Source organism: Zonotrichia albicollis, chromosome 2 (genome assembly GCF_047830755.1).
Source record: "Zonotrichia albicollis isolate bZonAlb1 chromosome 2, bZonAlb1.hap1, whole genome shotgun sequence".
Classification (NCBI taxonomy): domain Eukaryota; kingdom Metazoa; phylum Chordata; class Aves; order Passeriformes; family Passerellidae; genus Zonotrichia; species Zonotrichia albicollis.
The window spans coordinates 12,185,393-12,209,272 of record NC_133820.1 but is presented as its reverse complement, the minus strand read 5'-3'; the positions used below and the strand labels follow the sequence as shown (position 1 = coordinate 12,209,272).

At 48.9% G+C, this 23,880-nt stretch overlaps 2 protein-coding genes across 6 annotated transcripts in view; one reads left to right on the top strand and one right to left on the bottom strand.

Moving 5' to 3' along the window:
* The window catches only part of GART (phosphoribosylglycinamide formyltransferase, phosphoribosylglycinamide synthetase, phosphoribosylaminoimidazole synthetase), a 40,340-nt gene extending 24,459 nt beyond the window's left edge, over positions 1-15,881 (bottom strand). The window contains exons 1-6 of one of the 2 annotated variants that reach the window (XM_074533294.1): positions 15,820-15,881; positions 11,942-12,012; positions 7,431-7,579; positions 2,574-2,669; positions 1,842-2,016; positions 1,123-1,234 (exon numbers count right to left, since the gene is read on the bottom strand). In XM_074533294.1, coding sequence (XP_074389395.1) covers positions 1,123-1,234; positions 1,842-2,016; positions 2,574-2,669; positions 7,431-7,575 — 528 coding nt within the window. In that variant the 5' untranslated portion in view covers positions 7,576-7,579; positions 11,942-12,012; positions 15,820-15,881. Of the gene's footprint in view, positions 1-1,122; positions 1,235-1,841; positions 2,017-2,573; positions 2,670-7,430; positions 7,580-10,381; positions 10,514-11,941; positions 12,013-15,819 lie in introns of those variants that run through there. The other variant, XM_074533290.1, reaches the window with a different exon arrangement.
* Positions 15,882-17,494: 1,613 nt separating this feature from the next.
* The window catches only part of SON (SON DNA and RNA binding protein), a 38,835-nt gene continuing 32,449 nt past the window's right edge, over positions 17,495-23,880 (top strand). For 3 of the 4 annotated variants that reach the window (XM_074533553.1, XM_074533547.1, XM_074533555.1), the window contains exons 1-2: positions 18,413-18,572; positions 19,198-19,361. In XM_074533553.1, the coding sequence (XP_074389654.1) occupies positions 18,439-18,572; positions 19,198-19,361 (298 nt within the window). In that variant the 5' untranslated portion in view covers positions 18,413-18,438. Of the gene's footprint in view, positions 17,882-18,412; positions 18,573-19,197; positions 19,362-23,880 lie in introns of those variants that run through there. The other variant, XM_074533549.1, reaches the window with a different exon arrangement.

Here is a 23,880-nt window from a genome sequence, read left to right as displayed (position 1 = left end):
AACAAGAAATAGGTATTTTTAATACAGCCAAAAATGCAGCACAGGTTTGAGATCATGAATCCATTCTCTCCCCCAGGGATGTCAGCAGTGGTCAAATCCCTAATCCTTTCTTTATTCTTAAATAAATGCAGGGCTTATTAGTGAATATTTTGAAATGACAGAGGGTATTTGTGATTACTGAGCAATTCCTCGTGCTCTGCCTTCTGAAATTCACCCCAACACCAGGGACAGCCAAGTCTCCAGTCTGCACTTCCACTGGATAAAAAGTGCAATTTTATCCAACACCTGGGAAGGGAGCAAGATTCTCACATCCCAGTGCAATGTTTGAACCTGACTGCATATTCTAGATAATTAAGAAATTAAGAACAAGCAGCCCACACTGCCAAGGTGGTTTTGGGGGTCTAAAATCTCTTTTGGGGGGTCTAAAATCTGAAATCTCTAACTCAGGTGTTTTGTAGAAGACATTGGGCCCTGCTCAGACATGAACAGTGCAGTGACCACAGACCCCCAAAATGTGGCTGCAGCAGCCATGCCCTGAGCCCTGAAGCACAGGTGTGTCCCAGAATGTGTCCCATGGATCAGCAGAGCTCCGTGGAATCTCAGGATTCCAGCTGACACCAGCTCAGGGCCTGACCTGGGAGCCTCAGCTCTGTGCTCCTCACTGGGCAGATAAAATTACTTCACTTGGCCTCACTTCAAATCCTGATGCTCCAAATACATTTGTGGAATATCCTTCCCCAGCGTGAACTTCACTGGAAATAATCCCAGCAGAATGTGGCTGCACATTGAAGTGCTGGGCTTGGTCCTAATGGGGCTTGTGAAGATCCACCTGAATCACTGAGGAGCTCAGTGTGGGACCTGATGGATTGCAGGAGTCTCACAGAGTGAAAATAAAAGGAATTGCATATATAAATCAGTGAAATAAGGGTGAGTTTTCATGAAGAATGGTTTTATTTTAGCCTGCAGGAACTGCACCTCAAGCCACAAATAAATCAGCTGGCCAAATAAAATGGGAAAAGGTCTGATGTCTGACAGCCACGTTCCCGGTTCCATGCAATGAGGAGTATCTGTGATGCCCTGAGGGGGTGAGGAGCTGCTTTGGTGTCAGACCTTCCTCCTCACCTGCATGATGTCAGTGACAGCCCTGCAGGCCTCCTCCTTGCTCGAAGCCACGATGACTCCTTTGCCAGCTGCCAGCCCGCTGGCTTTGACAACCAAAGCAGGGAAGGTGGCACTGCCAAGGCAAGCACAGACATTCAACACCATCCTTGCAGGGACATTCTGAACATTTCCAGAGTTGAAAAATCAAAGTGCTTCTCAGTTTTCATGGCAACCTTATTGGGTAACACACAGATCACACCAGGCTCCTCTCGTTATGCTCTGCCTGAGAAAGGTTCCTGCCTCTTTTCCCCACCAGGGAATTCCCTGACTGCTCATTACTGATTTCCATTTGGGAATTTCATCTGGGGTCACCTGGCTTGAAATTGTGATGAGCAGATCATCAGTTACTGAGTAATTCTCCAGGTTTTTTGGTGGAGAAAAGGGCTAAGAAGCCAGCACAGATGGCTCTGGGCTGCTCCCTGCCTTTCCCCAGCAGGCAGAGTGACAAAAAAATAACAGCTTGTCCTACATTCTCCTGTGAACGGAACACTGAGCCTGCACTCCATTTTAGAGCAGGAGGAACCATTTCTCTCAGGCTTGCTGCAGTTTGAGAGAGTCATGGCAGGTGATCTTTGAAACCTTTGCAGATGTTCTATCCCAAAGGCATGGATACCTGGCAGTCCTTGGATTGGTTTGGATATTTACAGTGTCAGTAAGAAAATGTGTAAAACGAACTGTACCTGTTGATGAAGGCACATGCTGCTTTGGGATCAGTGAAGGATTTCCACCTGGCAGTGGGGATCTCATGACGATCCAGAAAGGCTTTGGTGAAGCTCTTACTGGACTCCAGCTGAGCTGCCTTTGCTGTGGGGCCAAAACACTTGATCCCAGCTGCTGTCAAGTCATCCACAATTCCTAAACACAAAGCATGTCATCAATCTCCAGGTGATTTATGGGGGCCAGGCCAGCCAAGCTGCACTGATTCCTTCAGCAGGAATGCCAGGAATAGAAGTCACCCGTGTCTGCAGTGCCTGCTCTGCTCACTGGAGCCAGGAGCAGCAACCCTGCAGCACTGCAGCCCCTCAGGATGTGCTGCCTTTGGGAAGGGATGGCAATCCCCCCTTGGTTTATCACACCTTTCAGCTAAAAGTCAACACGAGTCTTTGGTGAAGATGCCAAAAGGTTTAAGCAGAAAAAACTACCAGCATGTTTATAATTAGTTTTTTTTAGCAAGACTCAAATTGCAATTATTTCAAACCATGAAAACTCCACAGAAAAACCAAAACTGGCTTTCCTGCTCACACACTACCCTTCAGAAATTCCTTTTCATCTCAGCACAACTCTGGATTTCAGGAAACTGTTCCAGAGGATCTATTTCCATTTAGACACTGCTGAGTGATGCATATATGAGGACTAAAATTTACTTTTCTTCTAAATGCTGAAGGCTGTGCTTTCCAGCTTGTGTCTCTTACCAGCAGCAAGAGGAACCTCAGGCCCGACCACCACCAGCCTGATGTCCTGGTCCCTGCAGAACTGGGCCACAGCAGCGTGGTCACTGACTGGAACAGCTGTAGGGGACACAAACAGGGAGAGACCCCACCCAGGGGTGCCCCTCAGTGTGAGGTACCCAGAGCACCCCCAGCCTCCCCTTCTGGGAGCCTGGAGGGGTGGGTGAGCCCCACACGGACACAAAGCACAGCCCCAAAGCCCAGGCAAAGGCTCTGGCTGCACATCCCCTGTCAGAGTCCCAAATCACAGAATCCCAGAATGTCCTGGGCTGCAGGGACCCCCAGGGTGTTGGGGATGAAACCAATGGCTGGTGGTAGAATTACAGCTCACCTTTTTTCTTTTTTTTCTTTCTTTCTGTGGTGCCACCTAAAAGTTGCACTAAACTGAGCCCTCTGGAAGCAGGGGGAATCAGAACTTTTTGTTTTCCAATATTTTAAATTTAATTAAGAAGGGCACTGTGCTGTCATTATGGCTGAGGATATGTGGGCTTGGGCTGTTACAACCATTATATTTCCAAAACCAAACATTCAGTGTGATGACACTTGGAATGGCCCAAACTGTGCAAACAAAAGAAACGTCCTGCACCAAAGACAATAATGTCACTTACGCAAAAGGCCCTGCAATTGCAGAGCTTTTATCACGAACAAACAAAGCCAAGGTCTGCAGGGATGGGAGAAAGGAGATGAGCCCAGTGGGGATTGGCTGCCTGGGCAGGGAGGAGACTGCACACACCAGGGCACGGGGCTGCCAAAGGGAGCACAGGATCCCAGATCCCAGGGCTGGGAGAGCCCTTTGGGACCACCCAGTGCCACCTGCAGCACCCAAACCCTGTCCCCAAGGCCACCTCCAGGACACTTCCAAGGCCTGACCACTCTGGCAGGGAAAAATTATTTCCAATTTCCAATCTGACCTCCTCCCCTGGTGTAATTTAGGCCCATTTTCTCTTGTCCTTTCCCCTGGGACATGGCAATACACTGGGAGCCGATGGTCTCCTCCAGCCATTTTCTGGGGAGTGATGACAGAGGAAGGGGATGACAGGATTTTGGTCAGTCCCACTGTGCTCCCCCTGCTCTGGATGAATAAATTTGTTGGGAGTTTGGCTGGCTAAGGACTGGAAAAGTACAAAACCGTGGCTAATTCCAAGTCCTGCACTTGCATAGATAGTGTGTCCTTGCTATAGTATAATAACAAATAGTGAAAGAGACATGAGAAAAGAGAGATGGAACCCCTAAGGAATGAGGAAGAGTTCATGGTATAGTTTAACCAATAGATTGCTTGGCTTACAGAATATTCATAAGCTTATTATTTGCTGTATAAGTTTTTGATGCTTTCTTCAATAAACTGGACCTGTGATGAACCAGCTGGTGTCCTGGTCCCCTTCCTAGGCCATAAATTCATAGAATCATTGAACTCCAGGCTTGTTTGGGCTGGGAGGGACCTTAAATCCCACCCAGTGCCACCCCTGCCATGGCAGGGACACCTCCCACTGTCCCCAGTGTCCAGCCTGGCCTTGGGCACTGCCAGGGAACAATTCCTTCCCATAAAATTTCCTGATTCCACAACAGAATCTACATTTTGTTATAAACTGACGCTATTTTGTTATAAATTTACCCTATTCAGGTGGGGTGGTGAACACCCAGACAGAGCACAAATAAAATTCACCTCCTTGGCACCTCTTCCACAGCCCAAGCGTTTTGTTCCTTGCCTCCCACGTGCAGCTGATGCCAGCTGACTTCTGGCTCCCCCAAAAGCACCACGCACCTGTGCCAGCCCAATATCCCAATATCTCCCAATTCCCAATATCCCATCCAGCCCTGCCCTCTGGCAGTGGGAGCCATTGCCCCTTGTCCCTCTCCAGGCAGGAAAGGAGAGAGCCTGGAATTCACCCCGGATTTCTTTCTGCAGGTCAGATCTCAGGGTATGAGCAGTGAGTGTGGCACAAGATTTGCACAATGGAGAAATGTCCTAACAACAAACAGGAGGGAACAAATTGTGTTGTTTATCCATGATTTTAATTTTCCTCCCAAATATCTTTTTTTCTTGGGTTCCTGGCTGAAAGGGGACATTTCTGTCGCTGTGTTTGACTGCTTGAAACAACAGCTGAACATCCCTTTGGAACCTGACAGGAGGACCCTGGCCCAAGGATTTCAAGGGTGGAGGTTAAATTTCAGAGCAGAAGTTAAACAGAGAGGTAAAATGTGACAGAAGGAGGTGTCAGGATGGTGAACTCCATTCACAGACACATCTGTTCCTTCAGCAAGCCATTGTCTGTGCTTCTGCACCAAAACTGCCCTGATCATCCACCTAAATTAAATATAAACCTGTATTTAGGCACCCAAACTAAATCCCACTTTATTGCTGGAAACAATTACCAGCTGAGATCAACCCCAATTTTTTTTCTTACTTGAATACAAAGTTTGAAAGATTTAAGGTTATTTATAATTTCCAGCTCACTTTTTTGTGTTTCAGTAATCACCCAAGACCCAGAGCTGCAATCCTAACTAAAGGCAATTCCATGACCCACAAAGGGAAGATGAACTCTCAGAGCAAAATCTCGATGATACCAAAAAACTCCCAGAAAGCAAGGAAGGAATTTCCCAGATATTCCCAGATATCCCAGGTGCTGTTGCCCACACAACATCTCAGGGCTCATGTGCTTCTTTCTGACAGGCAATTCCCCATTTTCCACCCCAAGTTAAATCAAGGCCCCGCTGACAGCACTGGAATTCCTGAACAGGTGAGACGAATTCTTTCCTTAAAAACCAACATAAGTCAAACTCTTCATAAATTCTAGGCCCTTCCTGGGGTGGTGAAGATTTCTCTCCCAAAGCACAGGTGAGCCCATGTGCAGAACAAAACCATTTATTCCACATGGAAATTTCACAGACCTGGCTCGAGATCAAGCATTTCCCACTGCTGGTGCAATGTTTTTGATGGGATGAAAGAGAGAAAAACCCAGGGGGGATTTAAAAGGGTACAGCTTGAAAAAAACCACTTGAATTCCCATTCCACAGGCCCTACAGCCTGGCACTGACCCCATTTAGCTCAAGGGTAAAGGGGATTTTTTGACTTTCTGATCTTGTCAAGCTCTTCTTTCCACACCTCCCCTCAAAGGCCAAACAGAGCACAAAACTGGAGTGAGGAGCTCACTCATGAAGCTGTGACTGGACAAAGAAATTCAGGACAAGGTTGTTTCAAAGGCCTGTAATTAAGTATTCCAAGGTAATTCTGTTTGATAATTACCTGCTGTACAAGGGCCTGGCAGCACTCACATTTCCATGAGACAACAAAACACTCCCACAGCAGCACAAGTGCACAAAATGGAAGTGTCTGATCCACATTCACGTGAATCCTGCGTTACCTTGAACTCCACATCTTACACACGTTCTGAGGGGAAAACTGAAGTTTTTGGGAGGTTAAAGCCCCTAAATCAGGACCTGTTGTGTAAAGGACACAGGAATCTCTGTGGTCTGGACTGGTTCTCTGTCTGTCAGCACCTCAAACCAGGCTTTTTTGAAATGCAGCTCCAGATTTTGGATGCTCAATTTGCACCATCTGAAGCTTGATTTCTCAAAATTACTAACTATGAAAAGTCTCAATTACAGCCAGTCAGAGCTCCAGCCAGGCAGGCAGCACACAGAGAAATATCTGAAGATAACCTTGATTTCTTAAGGTCACAAAGACAAAGGAGTGAATTATGCTCCCAGTGACAGAGTGTTCTTGTCACAGGCTGGGGGGATCATGGGGTTCCAACACAATTCTGAGAGCACAAGAGGGAATTTAGGTGGAACCACAGCAACGATACTCAGCTGGATCCCAGAGGAACAGCTCTGGCTGAATCCTCCAAAGCCAAACCTAAAGAATGACCCTTCACAGCTGAGACCTTATAAAATTAACTGCACAATTTACACAAGGCTTTGTTCAAATATTTTTTCTCTTATTAACTGCATCTAAAATCTATTTCACATGCCTAAAACCTCAAAAAATTATAATCCCTTATCATCATCCATCATCAGTTTGTTTATGGGTTATGTTGATTTATAGGGTGTTGTTTTAAAGATGAGTTGGTTAAAGGTAAAAGTTTTTATTATTTATTTCTAAAATAAGTTATTTTTTGGGAATAGAATTTTTTGTGGAGGGTATAGGATTTTTTTTGTTTGAATTTTTAATGGGATTGTAGTTATATACATTAACCAATAAATCTTAAAATTAAAAAAAAAAAGTTTTAATTAGCTTTTTTAGTTTTTCACCTAGCAAAAACTAACAGTAAGGTTAGGACTAAGTCTTTTGTCATTGGGTGTGTATGGCAGCTATCTTGACATCTTCAGTGCCAAGCTTTTTATAAGCTACAAGAATGTAAAATTTGATGGGTGATTGGTTGATGATTTATGATAATGGTTTGTATTTTTGTTTGTTTTTTTGGGGGGGGTTATTTTTGGGGTTGGTTCTATGTTCGTTTTGGGGTGGTTATGAAATGATGATGACAGTTGGTCATTGTTTTTGATACTAGGAAATATAGAGGAAGGTAAAGTACTGATGATAAGTGATTTGGATAATGTAGGGATATATGGTTTAATTATTTAATGGAAAAAAATAAAAAATGAATGTGTAAAATAGGATTTAAATATCAGTTCAGCAAACCAAATTTAATTAGCGAACCAAAACCGCTATACAAAAAAATTAATATTTCCACTCGGCTTCAAACTAAAACCACCACAATCATCACCATCATCATCCTTTCACACTACCAGCTGTGATTTCAGCTCAGCAACATCCTGGTTGAATGATCCAATTTAAAATCGGTATATTTTTGTTTTTACCTGAATTGGAGATTTTGCCGTTGTCAGCCGTGCCTGCATTTCCTGGAGCCACAAACACGTGTTTGACGTGGGGGGACTGGGCCAGCTTCCAGGCCAGGGCGTGCTCCCTGCCGCCGCTGCCGACCACCAGCACCCGCTCTGCCATGGCCCTGCGGGACACAGGAAACACCTGGGCTCAGCTGGGAACGTGGGGACAGCAGGAGCTCCAGGGACCATGCAGTGCTGGGGAGCTTCATCAGATGCACACTGAACTTCATCAGATGCACCCTGAACTTCATCAGGTACACAAGGAACCTCCAAGGCTGAGCTGAGCCAGAGCACAGCAGGAACCCGGCAGGAAAACCATCCTGCGTCTGACTGGAAACTGCTCCCACTTATAGAAATCTGGGATAGAGGACAAAACCCTGCAGAGTGAGCAGGCTGGGATTTGCAGCCCAGAGAATCACAGACTCCCAGAAGGGTTTGGGTTGGGAGGGACCTTAAAGCCCATCCAGGGTCACCCCTGCCATGGCAGGGACACCTTCCACTGTCCCCAGTGTCCAGCCTGGCCTGGGACAGGGATGGGGAGTCCACAGCTCCTCTGAGCAACAATTCCTTGGAGATTCCAAACCTGCAAAGGACAAAGACCTTCTGCTACACCCACGGTATGAACAGGGAGTGTCTGGAGCTGGTTGAGGTCACTCAAGAGATTTTAGAGGCAATGACTGAAAAGCTCTGAACACCTCATGGAAAGGAAAGGCTCCAAGCAATGAGACAACACAGTAACTTCCAGCTCTGGCTTTCCTTGGAGAGAACAACCATGAGGCCAGCAACAGGTGGAATTAATAAAGGAGCTCACTCACACAAGGTAGAGTGGGGTATCCACTGCACTCTCCCATTGCAGTGAGGCTTGGAAAAGCACATGGACATTGTGCTGGCCAGCGGGAGCAGGGTGCCCACGTCATCCCCTGGGTGTGCACACCTGGCTTACGCATGTGGGGCTCACAGCAACAGGACAGCGTGTTCTCTGAGAGCCAGGAAACCTCTGCTCCCTGCGAGTCACTGCTCTGTGTACTCTCACATATTGACTGATGGAGGAGTTCACCTGCACTGAGAAATCCATCAGAGTTCAGAAAACAAGGAAGGATTCCAGGAAGGATTCCAGGAAGGAAGGACATCATTTATAAACTAATTATGTATGTCCATATTTGGAGCTAAAATAATTGTTTGGTTTGGATTGGGACAGACCTTTAAGTTCATCCCATTCCAACATACCTACCATGGACAGGGACACCTCCCACTGTCCCCAGTGTCCAGCCTGGCCTTGGGCACTGCCAGGGATCCAGGGATGGAATTCCATGCCAGCCCTGCCCACCCTGCCAGGGAACAATTCCTCATTGCCCAGATCCCACCCAGCCCTGCCCTCTGGCACTGGGACCATTCCCAGCTGGGTTTGCACAGGGATCCCTGCCAGGGATGGCTCTGGAAGGAACCTGGACACAGGGAGTGAGTCCTGAGGGGATGGAACTCAAATCACAAGGGGAAGGCAGAGGGAATCAGAGAAAAGGATTAACAAAATCTGGATTTGGGTTGGGAGGGACCTTAATAAAGATCTTCCAGTGCCACCCCTGCCATGGCAGGGACAGCTCCCACTGTCCCCAGTGTCCAGCCTGGCCTTGGGCACTGCCAGGGATGCAGGGGCAGCCCCAGCTGCTCTGGGCACCCTGTGCCAGGGCCTGCCCACCCTGCCAGGGAACAATTCCTCATTGCCAAGGTCCCACCCAGCCCTGCCCTCTGGCACTGGCAGCCATTCCCTGTGCGCTGTCCCTCCATCCTTGTCCCCAGTCCCTCTGCAGCTCTGCTGGAGCCCTTCAGGCCCTGCCAGGGGCTCTGAGCTCTCCCTGCAGCTTCTCCTCTCCAGGTGAGCACCCCAGCTCTCCCAGCCTGGCTGCAGGGATCAGCTCCCATCTCCCACTGCTGGGGGAGGAACAGAGCCCAGAGCAGGGTTCAGGACAGAAGGAGCCAGGAGTGCCCCTGGTGTAATCCCAGCACACACAACACAGAACCAGGGTCAGCCTCCTCACACCGCCGGTCACTGACCCGCACGTGGCCAGGGCCCCGGGGAGCTCAGAGTCCCCTGAGCAGGAGGGCAAGAGGGGATGCCAACAACACAAAATACATCTTAGAAAAGGGGAAAAAACAACACCAAATCCAGGAGATTTCTAAGGGAAAAGCAAAAATGATCCAAAGCAGATTTTCAGGTGAGGCAGGGTGTGCCCTGCCCTCACATCAGCTGCTGCAGCTTGACTTGACTAAAGCTGCCCTGATGAGGGAAAATATTTGCATTAGGCAAAACATCCTGACAGAACAAAGTCAAAATAAATGTGGAGAGAAGGACAAAATAGAGAAAATGAACACTGAGTTGTTTGCTTTCAACTAAATATGCCAGAGCTAATATCTAATGGTAGTTCCTTGCTGGGGGAGACCAACAGGCTTCTAATCCAGTGTTGGGTCAAATATAGATATTGCAGTTACAAATATGTTTTAATTATAAAACACCATGATTACTTGCAATAAAAAAGCTCAGGTCAGGCTAAAAATTATGAGTTGTGATATAGATGTTTGAGAAACCACATGATGATCAACTCTTATATTGCAACTCAAGCAAGAAGGAAAGGTAAAAGAATGAGGGATACAACAAAGGGGTGAATTAGATAAATACTGTAATATAACAGTAAGGTGGAAGAGCACTGATCACACAGCAGGCAGTGTCTCTGAAGTCAAATGAGCATTGCAAGTGGCCACTAAACTGTACTTTTAAAGGCAAATTTTATCAAGAATAAGTTGAACTATACCCAACATGATTTTCCGAAAATAAAAAAAATATTTGAAACTTTTAACTTTTAAAATGTTAAGAAATTTAAATTTAAAAATGTTAAAACTTTAAACCAGGATGATTTTAAACTACTCACTGTGTGCTGTGTGTAGCAGGCTGAGTGAGGAGAGCAGGACTCAGGAGCTCAGAGGCACAAAGAGAGCAAAGATTGGCAGCCCCTGGTTAAAATGTCCCTGTCCCAACCCTCCCGCCCCACTGATGACCCTGCAGGCAGCCAATGGAAGGGACTCCAGCCCATCCAGCTGGGGACAGGGGACACAAACTTCCCTACAAGTGCTCTACAAGTGAGAGGCAACAGGAGGAGCAGCTCATCCTGTTGTTTCTAACTTCTGTCTCATTCCAGGTATTCTTTTTTTATAGTTAAAAGGTGTTCATTAACCAGCTTGTGAACATTCTCTTTATATCTAAAAATCAGGATCTGCACTTTCACAATAAATAAAAATTAGTCTATGTGATCAGCAGCATGATAAATAGGGGGTATGATGCACATGATCATGGAATGTTTTGGGTTGGGAGAGACCTTTAAATCTCACCCAGTGCCACCCTGCCATGGCAGGGACAGCTCCCACTGTCCCCAGTGCCCAGCCTGGCCTTGGGCACTGCCAGGGATGCAGGGGCAGCCCCAGCTGCTCTGGGCACCCTGTGCCAGGGCCTGCCCACCCTGCCAGGGAACAATTCCTCATTGCCAAGGTCCCATCCAGCCCTGCCCTGCTTCATCCTAAGGCCCTTGTGAAATTCAGCACAGCCTGCAGACCCAGTGACACCATGGCCACCTCAAGGGACTCGCCATGATGGCAACTCACTCCAAGAGCCACCTCCTTGTCCTCCCTGAAGTAACACATTCTGGCACTACTGTCAGATGAAAGAATTCATCACACACAGGACAAAGCTTTCTGTAGGAGCAGTAAACAGAACAAGCCATGTCTGCTATTGTCAAATAATATTTGATCATTTTATATCAAAATGTGAGTGAAGATTAGGTTTCACACGTTTGTTTTGAAGCTCAGTGTTATTTGTGCATCCCACTATGGTATCCTAGCAACTTTTATTTAGGAATGTGCCTTGAGAAGAAGTTGTGGTGGCAGTGCCAGTTTAGGAGGCTCAGATGTAGCCATGGCAGCCTCTGTTTTATTTTACACTCATACTCAAAGATGTCATGGAGGCCCCTCTGCTGCCCAACAGGACCTCACTTTAAAAATGAAGATCCCAAGAGGCAACATTCTTTTTTATTTTTCTGTCACTAATCCAGCAGTCAAAAATGTGTTTCCTAAAGAGCTAAAGTCATTCACAAGGTAGATATTCACTCTGTGAGGATTATCACACCCCCAGGATTTCTGGAAGCAATGTGTGAAATCCCTAATGATTCCAAACCATGGGATGTCATTACCTTCTGTGCCCATTGCCTGCTTTGGTAAAGAAGGAGGAGATGTTTGTTTAAAAGATGCTTTAACATGAAGATAAGGGACATTTCAGAAGAGGCACTGTTGTTAGATCCTTATATGAAGTGAGAGCAGGAAAGAAGAAATGAGTTAATCACTCGGTGTGTCCAGGAGGAGAGGAGGCAAGGACAGAGTGGAGCCAAGGAGATTCCCAGAGCTTATCCAAAGTCAGCAGGCAGGAGCAGCAGCTCAGAGACCTTTATCCTCAGTGCAGGGAGGCAGCTGGGGCTCACCAACACACCAGGCAACTCTTCCTCACCAGCAGGGCCTGTGGAGCAGAGAAAATCAGTGAGGGAGGCAAAGCCCACAGTCCTGAGAGCCCTCCCAGCCCAGTTCCTGCACAGGGAGGCTCCAAACACAGGGAGCAGTGACATCAGGCTGCTCAGGCTGTCCCTTCCTGTCCTATCCCAGGGACAGGAGCCACTGACCCTCCCAAACTCACCCTGTGCACACACCTGGGGGTTACACTCAGCTCCTTGTCTGCTTTATGAACAGAACTCTCCAAGAAAACATAAACTCCTTAAGCAATTCATTCTCAGGTGTGATGCAAGATACCTGAATATTCAATCTCAGCTGGGTGGAGTATTTTAATGAGGCAGTGCCTTATCAGCTCACCTCAAACTACAGCAGGAAAGGTACAACTATAATCAGACCTCTGCACTCCAGCACAAACAGCAAAACTCACTCCTTCACACAGTGTATTTTTTTTTAAATTAAGTTCCAGTGCTGTTGGTTTCCTCTGTATCTTTGTTTCCCAACACTGGGATTCAGGAAATCTGATGCAGGCATCCAGGTTTTTTTAGATCAAAGACATGGTCTTTGCCCAGAGTGTCTTAATTCAGGACCAGGTTGGACAGGGCTTGGAGCAACCTGGTCTAGTGGAGGGTGTCCCTCAACAGAGCAAGGAGCTGGAACTGGATGAGCTCTGAGGTCCCTTCCAACCACCCTGGGAGGGAATGAACTCCTACCCTTGTGAGAGCTGAGTCTGAAGAACAGCCCGGCACTTTCTCAAACACTACAGACCCAAGCCCAGTGTCACTGTGAAGGTTCAAATCCACAACTCGCAGTGCTGGAGAGGAGCTCTCATCACTTGGCTTTGGACTAAAGGACAAGGTTCATTCTTCCTCTTGCAGTTAGGCAGAAGAAAAAGAAAAATTCTTACAGGAGATAGAAAAAAGCCCAGATTGGGAAGGCTGTGCAGTTCCCACCCCACTGAGGGCTGTGTGTTTCTGACCCTAGCAGTCTGAGTGTTTATGAGTTTCAGGGTTTTTTTCATAGACTTACTATGGGATAAGAAAAATCAAAAGAAGGGATTGGAGAAGAAGCTAAAACTTGCAACTTCCTCCTCCCAACTTGAAACTTGAAACTTTCTCCTCTCAACTTCAATTCCCTCCTAGGATCCACCCTGCCATCCTTTACCCAGCCCCCAAACTCACCCACAGCCAGGCTGTGTGGCCCCAAACCCCCGTGGGCTGAATGGATGCCCTCTGGATGAGCCTCTCTGGCCATGCTGGGTGCCCCCAGAGCTGGCAGGCAGGAGGGGAGCTCTGAGGCAGCCTCCCAGGGATGTGTGCCAGCTGCTGGCCCCCGTTCAGCTGGGGATGCGCAAGCTGCGGGTTCAGCGACTGCGGGTGCACAGGGCCGAGCTGCCCCTGCCTGGGCCGGTCCCCATTGGTCCCAGCCCAACCTCTCCCCCTGCAGGCTCTCCTTCCCTCTGCTCCTGCCCGTGCCAGGGCACTGTGGGCACCTGGGGCAGGAGGGCACTGCTGGAGAGCAGACACTGCAAGGGTAAGCAGCGCAGCAAAGTGAATGTGTGGGTATATAAAGGAAATACTCCCAGCTGCTGAGGGGTGAAGGATCACCACAGCCAGGACGAGGGAAGCAGCAGCACAAGGCAGCCAGGGAGGCTGAGAGAGCAAACCCAGCTGTGCCCTGGGTCACCCCGATGATGGAGGTGACAGGACACACCCAAGTTTGCATTCCCATTCCCACCTCCTGCCCCAGCCTGGCCCCGCTCCCAGGGACAGACACAGCAGGGAACCAGGGGCTGTGGAGGGAAGACATCCACCTCTCTCTGCGTTTTTTCCTTGTGAGGCTCAGTTTCCAGAGGGAATTCACTGTGGGAATTCACTGTGCCAAATGTGCAGGCAGCTCCGAGGCACAACAACAAACAGCCATGGCAACCAAACCGGCAAAATGGTGAGAATCCCACAGGGGAACTGCAGGTTTAGGTTGGGGCACAATTAGGCTCATCCTGAAGGCAAAAAACACAGCCTTAAAATCTTTTCACTTCCTCAGACTTCAACACATGAAGAGCTGCTTAAATAGCTTGGAGGCCTCCAGAATCTGGTAGCAATTATTATTTTTAGTTAGAGCTTTGGGTTAAATAAGCTTCTTTTAACTCATGTGCTTTATTTAGGATAAATTCCCAGCTCTCACCTGGCCATATAGAATCATGAAAAGTTTGGGTTGGAAGGGAAATTAAAGATCATCTCGTTTCACCTCCTGCCATTCAGTACAATGTAGAAAACAAAATAAAAGAAGTGATTATTATACATGTCTTTCATGGCCCCAGCTGAAGCTCTGCCACACAGGCCCCTTGTGTCCAGGTATGGTTCTCCAAACAGCTGGATTTGGCATTTTTCTAGGCAAAACACTCCCTCAAGATTTGCTGCTAAAAATAAACAGGATCATAAACTTTTACAACCACCCCCATAGTACTAAATTTGACACCTCAAGCAAGTAGGATGCTGGAAGTGCTCAGTGTTTTGTACCATGATGAGGGAGCAGCACAACCCTTGAAAAGCACTTTCTGTGTTACCCTTTCAGCTATATACCCAAAACAATAGCATAAGTATTAACTATGGCCAATTCCAACAGCTACTGAATAAATTTAAAAAATGCTTCAGAAGTTGGTAAGCCCCCAACTTTGCAAACAGCAGGGAAAGAATTCAAGTGAATCAAAGTCCAAAACCAGAGACGAAATATTTACTTATTTCAAGTAAATATTTCACCACTTTGGCTGTGAAGGCCAGGCCGTGACGGGATTGCTATGAGGGCTGCGATAGATGAGTAATGCCATGGCTGACTCTCACAACTCAAATGCAAATATCATGTATATTTGTTAGGAGAAGTTTTATAGATTTATAGTTATGTTTTACCGCCCTTGTATTGTTATCAGGGTGGCCTGGGTTTGGGACATTTGGGAGGGTGGCACTGTTGCTGCGACAAGAGCTGGCCTCCAATTGAGATTGAAGGAAATGATCTCCACCACTGGACAGGGAAGGAGGAGTCGGTGGGCAGAGCTTTGGGAGGGGCCAAAGGGTTCAAAGCACATGGCGGGGAAAAAATCCTTTGCTCCGGCTCTGTAATATTTTCTCTATTCAGTCTTCTGTTGTATTTTGACAAAGGTTTAACAAACCTTTGAAATTTTTGAAAGTGAGTAGCGTTTCTCACCAGGCTAAGCCGTGATGGGGATTCCAAGAGGACCACCTCACGAGGGCCATGCCCTGAGGGTACTGCTGTGGGGACTGTGCTGTGAGCACCAAGCCATGAGGGGACTGCCATGAGGGGGGTGCCATGAGGGCATTTGCCATTAAGGAGATGCCATGAGGGCCATGCCCTGAGGGTACTGCTGTGGGGACTGTGCTGTGAGCGCCAAGCCATGAGGGGACTGCAATGAGGGCCAAGCCATGAGGGGGATGCCATGAGGGCATTTGCCATGAAGGGGGTGCCATGAGGGCCATGCCCTGAGGGTACTGCTGTGGGGACTATGCTGTGAGCACCAAGCCATGAGGAGACTGCCATAAGGGCCAAGCCATGAGGGGGATGCTATGAGGGGGGTGCCTTGAGCGCCAAGCCGTGAGGGCATTTGCCCTGAAGAGCGGGGATACCCCATGAGGAGCGTCCCGCCATTTTGCGGTGCGGGCACGGCGCACACGGCCCCGGGCCGCCCCCCGCGCCCCCAGCCCGGCGCGGGCAGCGCGGGGCCCACCGGCGGCGCCGGGACAGCGGCAGCCACGCACCCGAGGGAACCGCGGCTCCTGCACGCTTGCAGCGCGGCTCGGGGACTTACTGTGCTCCAGAGGGCATGCGATAGTAGAAGGAAATGCTCCGGAAATGCAACAACCAGAGAGCACCGCAGGGGGAGGAGGGACGGGAACCAGCGAGCAGTGTTTCGGCTGGGCCATCCGGAGTTCGCTTTAGCACAGAAATCCCTGAACTCTAGAGCGGCTGGGGAAAGGGAGAGAGGCGGCCCAAAGACCTTAGGGATGCTTAGGTTGTTTTTGCTTTATCCATCGCCTCAGGGGCTGAGTGTGGTGGTCTGTGAGGGCTGTGCAAAGTTGGGTTTTGTCTCTACATCCCCTGAAATACCACATCCTTGGTTTGTCCCACATTTAGAACTTTGTGCTTTATGAAGCCAAAGAATATTAGTCTTAAGTCTAATTTAGCATTACAGTTGTGCTATGATACTGTTAATAAAACAAAATTTAATCCAGTTTTCCTCCCTTCAAGAGCTATAATGTGAGAAAATCACTGTTCTTTGTAAAATACCTTAGGAAATAAAGTTTAATGTTCTTTTTTGCATATTTAAGCACCAGACCAGACTCCTCCTTTGAAAGGGAAAATAACATGAATAAATGCTCTAAGTAGTATTGATGATTGTAGCACAACTATTACTAATGTAATATAAGTATTACTAATATAATCCTAATATATTAGTAATATATTACTAATTAAGTAATGTTGCTAATTGAACATTACCAGCAACAATCACTGGTCTCAACAAAATGAAAGTAAAATATTTAATTAATCTGAAAACCATCTGACACTGAAACTAAATAAAAGAGTTTAAATAAAGGGAGTTTATTCACTAAATAGAGATGGAGGCAGCAAGAACAGTTATCTTCCTGTAGGGCTGTGGATCCTGATGTGTATGAGGAGAGACTTCTTGTAATTATCAGATTAGTTTTGTTTGTAAGGACTCAGAGGGGAACATGCAGCACACACTAAAGTCCTTCTCTGGCTTTTTTGAAGCAACTTTTTTATGTTTTTGACATGCCTGATTGAGACAAGGCCATTTGCATCAGCTCAATCTAAATATATCTGAAATTGTTCAACTGAAACATTTTCAGCCTTTATTTTGATATCAGAAATTACATTGTGTTCTTCCAGTAAATCTAACATATTAATGCGAGCATGGCATAAACAGGTAAAAGGACTTAACTGTAACTACTTTAAATGCAATAAATCAAGTGTGACATAGAAGTAAGCAAATTGATCCAAGTCTCTGATTCATTTTTTTCTCCAAAATCAGTATTAAGGCCGATCAGTAGGACATAGTGGAGAATTATGCTGATTTTAAGGGGTCTTGCAAGTGATCATGAAACAATATTGATGGTGAAAATTTTTAGACCCCAGCAGTAATTAAAAAATTTTACTTGGGTTTTTACAGAATCCCAGGATGGCTTGGGTTTGAAGGGACTTTAAAAACCATTTAGTAATTATCATGAGCAAGGATGTCACTCACCAGATCGGGTTTGGAGGTATTTTAAATTTATTTCAAGTCAACTAACTCCCCTAAGTTACTACTACAGAAACTGTGTGTGGGGAGAGCTCCAGCTGTAGGATCATTCGTTTTTACAGCCTGTTTGAACAGCCATATAATTAAAATTTGATTTGATTAAGGCATCATGGGCAGCACTGAAGGAGTCCCCAGGGTGGCTGTACTCTGGACAAACTCATTTCTGTGTGTTCCATCACCGCCAGAAAAGCTCCGACTTTCCCAGGCGGGCAAAAGGCGCACTTTATTTATCCACCTCCCTTCGGTTTCCCCCTTTTGTTCCTTTAATTTTCGCGGCCCCGCTGCCAGCCCCCGGAGCACATGTGCGTGTCACTGCCGGGCGGAGGGGGAGGGAAGGAGCGCGGGCGGGCGCCTCTCGCATGGAGCCGGGGCTGAGGGCCCCGTGGTGATGCAGTAGCAGCCGCAGCACCGCCCGTGTGCGGGCAGAGCCCCCTGAGAGCCGCCGCCCGCCCGGAGCACACACGGGGCTCGGCCCCGCTCCATGGGCACCGATGGAATCGCTCCCGATCGCAGCCGCCGGCGCCGAGCCTCAGCCCGCCATGGCCTCGGCCGGGTAAGCAGCGGCCGCCTCGGGGACTCCGGCGGCGCCGGGGAAGGGTGTGCGGGAGCCGGGGGAACGAGACCGGCGGTCGTGGCCGCCGCGGTGCCTTTTCCTGCCCTCCGCGGGCCCGCGGGAGCTCGGACGCGGCGTACGGGGCGCGAGAGGGGCCGCGACCGGCGGCGGCGGGGCGGTGTGTCTGTGTGGGGAATGGGTCTGCGTGAGGCGGCGGTGTGGGCGCGGAGCGCCGGGGACTGGTTTAATGCTTTCACTGGGGGACGGGGACGCGCTCGGGGCGGCTTTGCCGGTGGCGGCGACGGCAGGCGCGGAGCGCGGGGGGGCGGCGGGAGCGCCACAACATGGCGGCGGCGGCTGAGGGGACACGAGACCTTCCTCCCCCCCCGCCGGAACCCGCCGCTGCTCTATGGCCCGTGCGCCGCGCTAGAGCGACCATTCGCAGCCGTACGCCGCCTCGGCCAATGGCGGCGCGGCTTACAGCGAACGCAGCCAATCGCAAAGGCGGCTGACGGCGGGGACGTCACCGCGCGCCCCGGGCCGCGGTGCACTGTGGGATGCTGGAGGCCTCGCGTCGGGGCAGGAAGGAAAGGGGGGGTGTCATGGCGACGAATATCGAGCAGATCCTTCGGTCCTTTGTGGTCAGCAAATTCCGGGAGATCCAGGAGGAGCAGCAGCAGCAGCACGGCGGGTAACGAGGCGGTGGGGAGCGGCGGGGAAGGACGCGGGGCGGAGAGAGACGGGCCGCGGCCTGAGGGTCGTGTCGGCGGCAACATGGCGGGACCGGGGGGTCGCGGCCGAGCGGGCGCCCTGAGGGGGACACGGCCCGGGGGCCGAGAGAAGACGGTGAAGGGACGCGCCCACCCGCTCTCTCTCCGCTCTTTCGGTGCTGCCCTCCCGTCGGGGCAGGCGCCTGTACGATTGGTCTGATTTACGGCTAAATTTGCCGAGTTTATCTCGTGAAAGAAGGAAAACCTTGGTAAGAGCAAGGAAAAGCTGGAAGGGAGCGCGTTGCGTGTATTTATTTTGTGGAGGAAACCCCTACAAGGCCGTACGAGCACGGGAGATGTGGCACATTCCAGAATGTGGTAGGTTTTTTTTCCTTGCGTCTCAGCCTCATCAGTCACAGAGTGTCCAGCTGAATAAGTGAGAATTTATCCAAAGGCAGAGTTTTCCCTAAGAGCACGCCTTTTTCAGGAGGCTGGAGTGCTGCTCGGAAGAGCTGGATATAATAAATGTATATGAACGACAAAAAATGTCTAAATCAATGCTCAAAATCGCTTGTGTTAAATTGATTCTTTATTTCTTTTGGTTAGTGCAAATGTGGAAGGGCAGCCCAATGGTGACACGATCCCAGCTGAGCAGGCCGGGCCCTCCGAAGCCTCTGGAGCTGCTGGGAGTTGTCAGAGTGAGCAAATAGTGCAGAAAATAGAGGAAGTGCTCTCCGGAGCCCTCGGGACAGAGCTGCAGTGCAACCCAGGTAATAAAACTCCCTCTGGCAATTCTCTTCTTGCTAAGAAGGTTGTGACTGTGCCTAAGATCAGATCAGATTTATAGAGATGAAAATGTGCTGCTCCTCTGGCAAGTTGAGCATTAAATGTGGTTAAATATTTTCTTTACTGTTCTTTTACATCCAGAGGTGGCCAGAGAAATAAATGATTTAAAAATTGAGCTGGTTATATGTAACATTGGTATGAGGGCAGGTTGGAGTTTTTTTCTTTCCACTACTGAAACAGATAAATATTTTCCATATGTATGCATATATATGTCCATAAATTCAGAATTATTTTATATACAATTATATAAAATTATATATAAAATATATATGTATATTTTATATATAATTTTATATATACTGCAGTGACCCTGAAGTATATATATATATATATGTGTATATATATATATATATATTATTACTCCAGAGTCACTGAACTGTTCTTAGTACCAAAGTTGATGCTGATAGAAGCAGTTTCTGCTTTGGGTTGCTTTTCAGGATTATTTTGAAAGAACATTTATTACAAAACAGATCTGTGATGAACTGTCCAGTCAAAATATGATTTGCTGTTGCACAGTGTAGGTATTTATATTACAGTCTTGCAAAGGGATTTTGATGTGTCAGTCTCAGATCTTGAATAAATTACTCGATTTTTTAAGGCTAAAAAGTCACGTCTGAGTGTCCCCTCTCGTGGGACTGGTCCTTGCTATAAGATTTCTGCCTGTGGAGGGTTGGTGAGGTGATGAAGGCTGTAATTACTGCATTTATCATTTTTGGGAGTTCAAACCCAGGTGACTGCAGAGTGCTGGGTGAGTGCAGTTCCAGAGGCAGCACAGAAAAGTTTTCATTTCAGAGATTCTGCTGGCAGGAGTCTGGGATTGCTCTGGGGCTTTTTGCTCAGTGGTTTGTGTACCTTGAGCATTTTCAGGTTTTTAATTTCTGCTGTAGGAGCAGCACTTGAGACTGACATGGGGAGGTTTGGGTCGGTTCTTGGTTGGTTGGTGATTTTTGTTGCTTTTGTCTGGTGATGTGATTTTTATTTTTATTTGTATATTTTTTGTTGTGTTCTTCTGTGGAGGACTGAGGCAAGGTTGCATGGTAATAAAGAAGTGAGAGATGTTAACTTGGGAGTTAATAAACCTGCCTGTGGCAAATGTTTTCATTGTCCATCTCTAAAATGAGTTGGACAAGAGACAGTATCTGGTTATCCGAATCTAGTGAATCATCTTTGCAGAAAAGTTCATTTTATAGAATCCCAGAATATCCCGAGCTTCAGGGACCCCCCAGTGCCAGCCCTGCCCTGCCCAGAGCCCACCAAGCCCAGCCTGGGCATCCCTGGCAGCGCTGGCCAAAGGCTCCTGGAGCTGTGGCAGCCTCGGGGCCGTGCCCATTCCCTGGGCAGCCTGGGCAGTGCCAGCACCCTCTGGGCAAGAACCTTTCCCTGCTGTGCAGCCTGAGCTGGCCTGGCCCGGCCCCAGGCGCTCCCTGGCGCTGTCCCTGTCCCAGAGCAGAGCTCGGAGCTGTCCCTGCGCTGCCCCTCGGGAGGAGCTGCAGCCCCGGGGAGCTCTGAGCTCAGGCTGCTCCAGCCTGGGCTGCCCAGGGCACCTCGGGGGCCCTTCTACACCCTTTCCCACCATTTCCATGTCCCTCCTGGTTGCCAGGGCACTCCTCAGCTCCAGCTTGCCATGGACCAGGACCCCCAGGGCCCTGCCCACAGCTGCTCTCCATCCACACAGCCAGGGTTGCCCAGTCCAGCACTTCCCCTGTTAAACTGCACACAGCTGGGGAATGCCAATCTCTCTGATTTGTTGAGGTCTTTCTGCAGGGCTTCTCTGCCCTCAGGAGGGTCAACAGCTTCTCCCTGTTTAGTGTCCTCAGCAGAGTAATTATTCCTTTGAGTCCTGTGCCCAGGTTGTTAGTGAAGATGTTGAAGAGAACTGGGCTGAGAATGGAGCCCTGCAGAACCCCAGTAGTGACTGTTGAGCAGTCAGTGACACCAGCATAGTGACTGGAGTCAGCCCCATGTCACCCCAGTCACTGTCACCATTGGTGCCCAACCCCTGGCCCAGTTGCTCACCCACTGAGTAACGCACCTCTCCAGCTGTGGGCTGGACATTTTGTCCCTAAATTTGACTCTCCTTCGCTGTTCCCTCTCAATGCATTCAAAGCAATGTTGGTGCAAAAACTATGTCTAAGTTGCTTGTCCCATAAATATGTACCTGCTGTACTTGTTGTGGAATCCCAAGTCACATTCATTTAACAGTATTGTAGTTAACAAAATGCTTTTGCAAGATTTTGGATCCTGGAAAGTAGTGAGCTTTGGGATCACAGATGCTAATTGGAAGGTCTGTGTTGCTGCCCTGGCCTGTATAGATAGAATCATTGAAAAGAACATGCAAGCAGACTCCAATGTACAGCTCATACTTCACAGAAATCCCAGCAAGTTGTCCTTAATCAAGTGCCTTTCTCCTGAAAACATGAAAACATGGCACTGGGGCTCCAGAAGGGCAAGTACCTGACAAAGGTTAAATCCAGAGGGAGGTGAGGTACAGAATTAAAAGCTGGTGATGGAAATCCCAGACCCACTCTTCCCCTTCCCCATCAGTGATTTGCTTGTCCCCACAGGCATCTGAATTTATTACTTTCCTGTTGGAAGCAAATGCTCTCAGAGGAACATGCGGCTTTGCAGCTGCAGTCCTGCCTGTCCCTGTAGCTGTTCCAGCCTGCACTGCCTTAAAATGGGTTTGGGACTGGGGGCATGTGATGTTGTCATTCCTTACAACACACTGCAACAGACATGGATGCTCTTTCCCAAATTTGTTAGACCCTAGTGAGTAACTTGCTCAGTAAATGCCCAGGGAATTTCTAACCCAGCAGCAGCACTGCACTCACTCAGGGGTGAAAGCACAGCAGGGGACAGTGGCTGGTCAGGTCTCATAGCATAAATACCCACTTTGGGAATTTGTCTGGAAAATAAAATCTTGTGTATCTTCCATGTGCACCACTGGGGGTTTGAAAGCACATCTCCAGCCTGCTGTTAGAATGTGCTGCCCCACTGAGTGTGGCTGGTGGGACATGCACCCCCAGAGCTCCCACAGGTGATTTCCCACCTGCAGAGCTGCCCCAGCGCAGGGAGGAGCTGGAGCTGCTGCAGAGCCCAGAGGAGGCTCCAGGATGGGCAGAGGATGGAGCAGCTCTGCTGGCAGGAAAGGCTGGCACAGCTGGCATTGCTCACCTGCACAGGAGAAGCTTTGGGCTGAGCTCAGGGCGGCCTTGCAGGGCCTGGAGGAGCCCCAGGAAAGCTGGAGAGAGACAATTGCCAGGGGATGCAGGGACAGCACACAGGGGAGTCATAAAATGGTTTGGGTTGGAAGAAGACCTTGTAGGTTCTCTCATTCCAAACTCCCTGACAAGAGCAGGGACCTTCCACTATCCTGAGTTATTCCAAACTTTGTCAAGCCTGGCCTTGAACACTTCCAGGGATGGGACAGCTTCCCTGGACAGACTGTGCCAGGCCTCACCTTCCTCACAGGGGAGAATTTATTTTGAGATCTAATCTAACCCTACTGTCCCTCATTTTGAACCCACTGTCCCTTGCCCTGTCACTCCAGGCTCTTGTCAGTAGTCTTCCACCACCTTTACTATACTTCAGGTGCTGGAAGGTCATGGTTAGGTTACCTGAGTCTCTCCAGGTGAACAATGCCAGCTGTGCCAGCCTTTCCTGCCAGCAGAGCTGCTCCATCCCTCTGCCCATCCTGGAGCCTCCTCTGGGCTCTGCAGCAGCTCCAGCTCCTCCCTGTGCTGGGGCAGCTCTGCAGGTGGGAAATCACCTGAGGGGCACAGGGACACAATCCCAATCCCAATCCCTCTGCTGATCCCAGCTGGGGCTCAGCCCAGGGCAGGGGGGGCTCAGGGCTGGGGCAGGCCCAGCTCTCCCAGTGCTGCTCCCTCTGCTCATCCCAGTCTGGGTTGATCTAGGGGTTGCCCCAGCTCAAGTGCAACCCCTGGCCTTGTTAAACCTCAGCAGATTCCCATGGGGCACTTTTTGAGTTTGTCCAGATCCCTGTGGACGGCCCCATCCTTCAGAGGTGTCACCTGCTAAACTGCTGAGGGTGCACTTGAGCCTGCTGTCATTAGTGACGCTATTGAGTAACACTGATTCATTAATGATGCTATTGAGTAACCCTGGTCTCAGTACAGACTCCCGAGGGACACCACTGGTCGCTGATGTCCATCAGGACTCTGACCTTTTGACCACTGTGCTCTGCCTGTGACCATCCTAACAGCTGCTAATGCCCCTGACAGCGCACCTGTCAAATTCTTCACTCCAGTTTGGAGAGGAGAAGGTTGTGGGGGCACCGGGTCAAATACTTTACAGCAGTTCAGATAAATGCCATCTGTAGCTCTTCCCTTGCCCACAGCTGTAGCCAGGCCACCACAGAAGGTCAGACAGGATTTTCCCTTTGTGAAGCCATGCTGGTTGTTTCAAATCACGTCTCTGTCC